General features: G+C 40.2%; 1 protein-coding gene across 1 annotated transcript in view; it reads right to left on the reverse strand.

Moving 5' to 3' along the window:
• The window catches only part of LOC124128376, a 34,605-nt gene extending 25,322 nt beyond the window's left edge, over positions 1-9,283 (reverse strand). The window contains exons 1-6 of the mRNA XM_048393931.1: positions 9,185-9,283; positions 5,387-5,546; positions 2,479-4,130; positions 2,051-2,182; positions 1,344-1,495; positions 757-874 (exon numbers count right to left, since the gene is read on the reverse strand). Coding sequence (XP_048249888.1) covers positions 757-874; positions 1,344-1,495; positions 2,051-2,182; positions 2,479-4,130; positions 5,387-5,546 — 2,214 coding nt within the window. The 5' untranslated portion in view covers positions 9,185-9,283. The remainder of the gene's footprint in view (positions 1-756; positions 875-1,343; positions 1,496-2,050; positions 2,183-2,478; positions 4,131-5,386; positions 5,547-9,184) is intronic.
• Positions 9,284-9,752: the final 469 nt, after the last annotated feature.

Raw genomic sequence — 9,752 nt, forward strand, 5'->3', positions numbered from 1 at the left:
GTAGAACTTTCAAAAAGAAAATATTAAGAATTTTGCTACATTAATACCAAACTAATAAGCGCTTTAACGATATGTTTTTTTGAAAAACAAATTTGGAGCAGAAAGTGCAATGTGTCTAGCTACCCAAAAAAGGATCTCAGGTCTATTGCCCTTTACCTTTAATCTTGATAATTTGGTCTTACAAACGTGAAGTATGTCACACTGTAAAGATACTGTTCGGAAGTATATAAATGTGTAAATATCTGTCATTTGATATGAATTTGAAACATAGAAGAAAGTGCTAATGCACTAATCATTACTTTATCAGGTCCTGATGTTTTGACAATAAGGTTTCTGGTGACTTTCACCTTCATTGGAGGTTACTGAGAATCTATTTAAAATATGTCCAGTAATTTTTTTTATTATAAATACAAGAGTGTTCGTGTGCAGTTGTTTAGTGACACCTTCTTCACACTCATTGACCTTCGGCTGCTCAATTTGAGCAGATATCAAGCAATAGTTTATATTACAAACTGATAGGGAAAATAAATAAATTGTCATGCGTCAAGTTTTGGTATGTCTTTTCTCTGATGTTTAAGAAAGGTTATCTCAAAATGAAATCAGCATTACAGTAGTTTCGGTCAGTTCATGTACAATGTGATCATGAAAAATGAAAAATATTGATATAACAATATGACATATGAAATTATTCGAATCATTGCATATGAACTATGTGACATAATTTTTGATTGTGTTAGTGATATCGTGCATCCTCACCATCAGTACAAACACTCCACAGCTGCTGCCATCGGTCTGTGGGAACACAGGCTGCTGCAGGGGCCTCCATACACTCAGCTCTTCTCCTGTAGTCCGACTGCGGCACTGCATAAACTCCCTGCGATAAACAGCCCGAAATGATCAGATGGGATTTTGAGCCCACTGGAAAAACTACAGATATGAACCAGCCTGTTTCCTCCAAATACTAGTATATGATATATACGATACGGAAACACATGAGGTAATAATCTCTTTACCAAATAATGACATTCTTAAAAAAAAGTAAAATTGAACAAATATGGCTATTCACTACAGGAACTGTAGACAATACTTTAGGAATACATAGCCTGAGTGAACCATTCCATTTATGATATAGTGCCAAAAGATTTGCAGCCATGCAGTCTACTCAAACACTCACACATCTGGAAACCACCATCTAATTATTTTGTATACATTATGCAATTGTTTCTTAGCAAGTCAACACCACATCGATATGCAGACCTTACTCAACCCATTCTTATCAAGAATAGGGACATGGGGTATATGTGGTCAACTGAAATGTACGATGTAAGACATAATCAACTTACATCCAGTGCTGAGTCACTTGTAGGGAATGGTTCCTTGATGTTTGGGAGTTGATTATACACACTGTTCTTTTCGATACATTTGCTGCTAATAGAACCCAGTGATTGTTGACACAAATCGGCATAAGAATCCAGTCGAATGTTGAGAACTGATCCTGAAAAGGTACGTGATCACATATGAAGAAACCCGTTAGATCCGGGGTAGAAAAGGTCTTCAGCAACCCAGGCTTGCCGTAAAACGCAACTATGCTTGTCGTGAAAGGCAAATAACGGGGTCGGGTGGTCAGACTCGCTGACTTGGTTGATGCATGTCATTATGTCCCAATCGCGTGGATCGATGCTCATGATGTCAATCACTGGATTGTCCGATCCAGACTCGAATTTTTACAGAACGCCGTCATATAGCTGGAATATTGCTGAGTGCGGTGTTAAACAACAAATAACAACAATGTGAAAAAATATGACTTGGTCGTTACCCCCTCAATCCGGATGATTACTTTCTGAACATATATTGAGTTTATCATATGAGTATGTTACTGAAAACCCATGATTTGCCATGTTAAACCAGATACATATTTATTTTTTGTCCATCTGGTTTCATGGAGACTAGCAGGATTCCAGTGTCGTATAAGGTTATGTAATAATATGAATCAGTCTGTACGAAAATTTTTCTCAATAGCCGTAGAAGTCTGCCTCCCGGTATGTCTCACCTTTTCATATAGCCATTCAGAATAGTTTCCTTTCTCCCACAGTTTATACTGGAAGCATTCCAGTATCTTCACATCTCGCTTCCTCTCTTCAGTGTATTGCTTTTTGAGAAGATGGAGAAACGCATGGATAACCTGCAAGTGTAAAGATGACAGGGTCAGATTATTCATATATGCTTAAAATTGAATTAATTTTGGCGTAAAGATAGAGTTCAACAAATAATATGTTTCGTTCAGTGGAACAGTTGTTATCATTCCACCTATGAATAATGAAACTGGCCAAACACAGCCCTATAAGTTTTAATTAATCATTACATTTATTAAGCACTCAGAAAATAAATAATGAATAATATTATACTTATAATGCCTAAACCTAAGCTTGTGAACCCCTGTTGATTATTTAGAAAACAAATGCCTGTCAAATCGCTTACACTGTCATCCAGCCAGGAATTTCCGTCTAATCTCAAAATGTCAGTTCCTGATATGGTGTAGTTACCGATCCGATACTTAGTGCTCTTGTCAACAACGTCTGTTGGCAACTGCCTGCTCAAATTCCTCTCTAAATGAGATGGGTAGTTCTTCAGGGTCTCGACAAAAGTAAGGCAGTCAGTGCTGGTTTTGTAAGCACCAACAATAACAGCAGCAATTAAGTCAAGAAGTTCAAGGTGAGTCTGAATCACAGATCCAAGGGAATCCGACCGTAGTAAGGATTGCTTGATGCTTTGGAAGTCAGTTGCCCATGTTGAGGAAACTTGCGCGATGAGAGAAACAGCAGTGTGGGGTAGTGATGTTCCTTGTTGAAGTACGGCACACGGTCCCCCTTGCTGCAATGTTGAAACATCGCCATTCGACTCATTTACAGACGCTGTAGATGTGACCTTAGTATTTGATGAAAGGCAGGTTTCTGTACCAGGAGAAACCATCTGCAGGGTTTCTCTTACCAATGCCAGGATCCGATGAAGTGGGTTGCTGTCCATGACTTCAATATGATGTTCCAAGTTGTTGGGGGCGCCGGCAGTTGAAGGCAATGAACAAACAGGAGTATAACCTGTTCCAAGTCCGCCATGCCCTGTGTGATTCGTGTCGGAGTCTATTGAGTTTTGAACATCACATACCAACATGTTACTTGATGAAATTCCACTATCTTGAATAATGTCACACACTTTGTGTGTTTCAGCTAATCTGTTGCTGTCTCTGTCTTCATTGGCTAACGGAATACACACTGTCCTTCCCACTTCAAACACTAAGCTGGTATCTATTACCTCAAGCTCTATGTCTGTATTGGGATTTGACATGTTATTGATGCCTGATTCATCATTCCCAGTCTGGGCAGATGGCTCTGCATCAATGGCTTCCGCTGGATCGTCTCCTTTGTCAATGACAAGTCTGTCTGAATTCTGAGCCTCTTCATTAGAAGTCTTGACCATATTCTCCTGGTAGATATTTTCACACAGTTGTGCTAGTACGGCTATTCTGGTCTGTGGAGACATGGCATCAGGCGACAGAGTGACATCAGCTTCCGCACTGGGCTCAGCGGAAATTCGTTCAGGAAGGTACGTTGACGCAAGACAGGGACTCACAACCGTTTCATGCTTTGTTCCAGGATCTTCTTTCTTCTTTTTCTTTTTTCTTCGCGTCTTCTTTTTACCCGTTCTCGACCTTCTCTTCACACGGCTCCTTGTGTTGCTAATCTGCAACAGGGACCGCGGTTTATGGACTTCAGGAACTGCCGAGGACCTGGCTTGCTCCTCAAGTGTCTGCAGGACCTCCCTTGAAGGGACGGTGATGTCCTTGATGGCCTCGATGACTGACGGACAAAGACGTGTATACAGCAAGCAAGCATTCTTTGAGTTCCCGTGAGGAAGGTCCTCTGCTACACTTTCATCTCCCAGGTACTGGAACAACACAAGGTTCTTGTGGTCTCCAATCAGAATGTACGCATGTTTCTTGAACCTTTTGTCTCCCTTCGCTTTGCTATTGTTGGTTCTGAGTATGAAGAAGTTTTTATAGAATCTTGGATTAGTTCTTGGCTGTTTACGAAGGCCATCGTGTTTGAAGTGATACTGGTCACATCTCCAGTCATCTAGAATGTAGAACAAACATTGAAATTAGGATTTGGCTAGAAACTATATGAATTGATAAAAAACCTCTACTGTCTATTCTCTAGCACAAGTTTACATTTGTATTGCAGGGCACATAAACTGCAAAACCTAATCGTCTATATCAGATTTACCATTTAAAGTGGGGTTTTGTTTCCTGTGTGTTTAGAAATGTTCGTTCTTGATTTCGTTGTGGTTGACATGACCTATTTATTGAAATAGGCAGATATGTAGGCCTTTAAAGAGAACATAGATAGAAATTGTAAAAATGATGGTATCAAAGATGAATATCACTCTTTATGTGTGTATCCAGTGTATAATGATTTGAGAGCTATATGACTATAACTATTTCTACCACAATCCAAATGTTAATAAATTTTGTAAATAATTAAGGGAGGTTAGGAGTGGTGAAAGTGGAGTTTAACGATGCGTTCAGGAATATTGCCCTTATACAGGGACATTCATTCATTCATTCATTCATTCATGTGTGTGTGTGTGTGTGTGTGTGTGTGTGTGTGCGCGCGCGTGTGTGTGTGTGTGTGTGTGTGTGTGTGTGTGTGTGTGTGTGTGTGTGTGTGTGTGTGTGTGTGTGTGTGTGTACTAGTCGGGACGATTGCCGAGGTTTTAGAGCTAGCCTACTGAGATACCATGAATATATGAATACCATGAATTAACATGTATACCCCACTCAGAAACAGTATACTGACTCTGAGCCGACCAGTCCTTGTGTTAGCCCCCTCAATGCCAAGTGCCAGGCAGGGTAACAACAAGTACAATCTTTTAACGTCAATTGGTATGACGGGGCCGGCAATCAAACCACGGACCATCTGCTCTCCGGGCTAACGCTGAACCACTAGACCACGGAGGTAGTCTCGAAAATTAATGACATGTCATTGTACAGAAACTATCAGAAATCTATGTTCATGTATGATGCTATGAAACTAAGAAAGTGTATGAATGTGTAACAGCCCCAGACTATGACTGAACCTGTACACAACTCAGAGGAAGTCAACATTCCCTACTCATAAATTCTCTGATTTGCAATACATCATCAAAAATACAACAACAAGAACAGTAAAATACAGGTCTTAATTCCACTTATGAAATCTGATATCTATTTTAATAATACAATAAGTAGTTACATGTATTACATCGGGTATCATCAGAACATAACACATTTATTAAATCCAAGTTAGCTGCCACGTTTGATCCTGATCAACACATGATATGGGAGATGTACCTTTCTTGCTTTCCTCTGTGTAGTGGTAGAGGAACACCTGCCCTCCACGGGGCTTGACAGGGGGCTCTCGGATAACTCTCGACCAGTCGGGGTTGTGGAGAATGTCCAGCACTTCCTCTGTAGTGAAGGACCTCTCAATGTGCTGGTATATCACTGGCATCTGCAGAACGATGTGCATATTTAGGAGCTATTGATCGAACATGTGTTGAAGGAACATATGTGCATATTCATGTTTTGGTGTTGACAAATGAGGTACATATCCCCGTATGTGTACTGACAGAACATGCACATAATATGTATGGCTCTTGACCGAATAGTTGCATATTGAAATATGGATGTGGATAAATATTAAGGTGTTGAAGGAAGATGTGCATACATACATATAGGTGTTTATAGAAATATGCAGAGATAAATGTTTGAGGACAAAATATAGAACATTATTTGCATCAACAAGATCAAATACTGTGTAAAAGTGTGTGTTTCACTTATACTTCCTTTTAGTGTCTTTTTCAGGTTAAACGATCTTTTCGGAAGTTACTTTCATTTAAAAGAATATTTTTAATTATTATTTTTTAAATACGACACTATGGGTTGGTACATCTAATTAAAATTTAAACAGACACAGCTTTTTTGTGTCAAAAACTAATTTTCCAGAAAAACCATTTATCATATAATGGGTAGGTTTCTCGGCAGGATAAAGCCAACGGATAAAAACGATATCCGTTGGGGTCATATGCGGATAGAGATGCAAATATCACAGGTCAAGTAGGGACTACTTTCACTGTTTATAAACAAACATGGCGTCGCACTCGTCATTCGGCGATCGAGTCAGAATTAACCATCGGGAATCAGGATAAACTACAGGGATAATTGCTATTATTATCAAAAGAACAGTCTAATATACTGAAAATCATTGTCTAACTGTGACGCCAAGGCTCGCTAAATACAATGTTTATTCCTAATGCAGGATATTTACCATCCCCAAACACACTCGCGTGATAACCTCTATGTACATGTACAATGTTGGAAAATAACATGTTCAAAGGTTACAGAGGAAACATCTTAAGATTTTTTTCAGCCCGTGCTTGTACCAAACAGGTCCACGATTGCTCCTATAGTAGATATGTGAGATAATACAGACAGGGATAAAGGGATATAGCTTATGTTATTTGAAGGTGTGGAGTACACGTTTTATGCATTTAAGACCGGAAATGCATTGTAAGACAATAAGTGCTAATGAAAATAAATTCATGCATTTGTTTAATTAGAAAGACCACACTAAGAAATATCGCTTAAGTGTCAGTGGGGATATGAATGGTGTCAATCGTTAATTATTTGATATGATTAAATTACGTAAAAGGTGATTCAATCCCGTTCACGTATATAAATGGAGGTATGTATAATCAAATATATTTTTTCGAATTCCCCGCCAAATGGACATTTTGTGAGAATTACCAATTTGGAGAATGACCCCTACACACCATCAGCATCAAATAAAGAAGCACACGTGTGTAAATATTATCTTAAAAGGAACAATGTGTTTTTTCTTTTTCTTTTTCAACAGATACACATATGTACGTATTAGTTTCTCATAGACAGTAACGCACCTTCCCTCTCTGAAAAGATGAAAAAAATGTTCAGAAACGTTTTATAATTTACACACAAAGGTTCTTGATATATAACACAGTGTCGTTTGAAGCGATAAAGGTTTATTCAAACCGAAACTCGTGAGATGTGATCTGGTTAGTGACTTACTTTCTGTTGGACTGAAAGACACAGGCTATGTTTACACTGCGACCGGGATGGTCACGTGACTTGAAGAGCCAATCAGCTTCATGCAAGCCGAGTATGAACATGAATATTTATGAGTATGAGTATCTAGCGGGTTGTTAACTGTGACATTCTTTCTGTTGTTTTCTTATCTGAGCGCAACAGCATGGATATATATAATCCAAGGAGAAGAAAACATGAATTTTGTCGTTTATCTTTGTTATCAGTCCTTTGGAGAGGATGTGGAATTTACAACTGGGTGTTGCCAAATAATTGTTCCTTAACGGTCGCTATCAGTTTTACAAAAATGTACATTACTTTGTAAGCATTTCTTCAATGAACTTCAAGAACACTTAACATGGGTGGGGTTTAGTTACCAACCCCGGGTCTGTGTGGTTGGGCGTGAGGTGCCATGTGTAGGGTAGGGAGAGAATACTGAGGCAGAACCCATTGCAAAATACAGGATTGTTTTTCACACGAGTACAGTGACGTCAAATATGTCAGCTGGAGTCTGTCAAAGAAGCAAACCTGCTAGTGATCTTCAACATTTGATGTTAAATGTGTCCAGGTAACAAACCACCTCCGTGGTCTAGTGGTAGAGCGTCCACCCGGAGATCGGAAGGTCCGGGGTTTGATCCCCGGCCGCGTCATACCAAAAGACGTTAAAACTTGTTACCCTGTCTGGCGCTCGGCATTTAGGGACTAAAACAAGGACTGATCGGCTCGAGTCGGTATACTGTGTCTGAGTTGGGTATTCATGTTGAACTGCGGCATGGTATCTCAGTGGGCTAGCACTATAAATCAACATCAGTCCGGACTAGTACAAGCAGCCACACACACAGATAGACGTGCATGTATATAAGTGCAATAATCTTGGACGCGACGTTAAACCCAATTTCACCTTATCTCTCCCAGGTAACAATGCAGTGCCATTAATTGTAAAACAATGTATTTACTATTGACAGTTGATACCACCTTAAAGTTCAAGGTTCATCACATGGAAACTTATTGCCCTACACCACATCAGGCTTGAAATACACGACTGATCCGTCAAATGTACATATGTGAAGATATCGATGTTCTTAGTCTAGCGTAACTGTGAGTGAGTTGGGTTTAACAGTATTCCAAATTATATTACGGCGAGAGGAAAGCTCAGACGTGTACCACGAGCACGGGATGGTGCTGACAAACCTAGAAACATAATTGGGGCGAACCCCCAATCGATTCGAACCCACAATCATAGGTTTCTGGCGTGCCTAAGGGACGCAACTCTGCATAACGAATCGCGGCGCCTTAGATGACTCGGCCACCCGTGCCCCGCTTGTTCTATGTCTAGCGTAACAGTGACAGTGACTTCACGCATGAGGCGCCGCGATTCGTTATGCAGAGTTGCGTCCCTTAGGCACGCCAGAAACCTAGGATTGTGGGTTCGAATCCCGGTTCGCCCCGATTATGTTTGTAGATTTGTCAGCACCATACCCGTGCTCGTTGGTTTCACTGAAGTGGCAAACGTCTGAGACCTGCATCACTTCGGGCTTTCCTCCCACATTAAGCTGACACGCAGCAATATAAGTGGAATACTGTTAAAAGCGGTGTTAAACCAAACTCACTCACTCACTCACTCAATCTGGTCTAGATAATCACAATAAAACACGTCTTGTTGACAGACTTCCTGCTTGATTTAAGGTAGAGGGAAAGCTGGGAAACACCAAAGCCGATGTTACTACATTTAGAACAGGATTGGAAATCCCCATCTATAAATACACTTGCGTTATCACTTAACATTTAAAGTCATATAAGGGTTTAACATTATACACAAATAAGCATATATTGAAGAAACCTTCAGGGCGAGATCAGAAATCAGATTCAAATCAGCAAATAAACAAACTATATGCATACATTTCCTCTGTATACGATAAGCTTCATAATAATCCTTGTTTTAAAAATGGCATGATAAAAAGATTTGACGCCTCCATATAGTATGTTTACAAAGATGACGACGAAGAAGGAAATATTTTTGTAACCTACCGTAACAGGGGGGTATTTCTAAGTCCAGAATATACAGCCAGCGACTATGTAACGTCTATGTAATGAGATCCGTCAGGTATGGCTGCCACAAGCAATCTGTTTCGTGATATACGACCGGTGAGATTAGTGACGGGATAGGCCAATCAGCGACGTCCTACCCGGTTGTGTTGTATTTCAGTCTGGTCACTGAGTGTGTGCACTGCGGACTGGGGTATACTGCTGTGTAAGGTGACGCTGAATCACCCTAGTGTTCTTGCGAGTGTGGGCGTCTGACAGTGATCGTTATCTGAAACATTTGTGTCTAACCCATTCCCCGTGGGAGCTACAGGCTAATTTGAACAAAATGGACCGAGTGGCCTCTGCGTGTGATGGTACCCCTAGGGCGTGGTCGATTCTCCAAAAACCTATCACTAGTTTGTCTGGCCCAGACTCGAAAGTTCACAGACCGACATAAAATAGCTGAAATATCGCTCAATACGGCGTTAAGCAACAGAGACCCTTTTTGCATATTGCAAAATAATGAGGGTGTAGGTGATCAAGGGTACCCAGAACTGATAACAGTTTCAGG

This window comes from Haliotis rufescens, unplaced genomic scaffold (assembly GCF_023055435.1).
Source record: "Haliotis rufescens isolate VD_foot unplaced genomic scaffold, xgHalRufe1.0.p SCAF_122, whole genome shotgun sequence".
In the NCBI taxonomy this organism is placed as follows: Eukaryota; Metazoa; Mollusca; class Gastropoda; order Lepetellida; family Haliotidae; genus Haliotis; species Haliotis rufescens.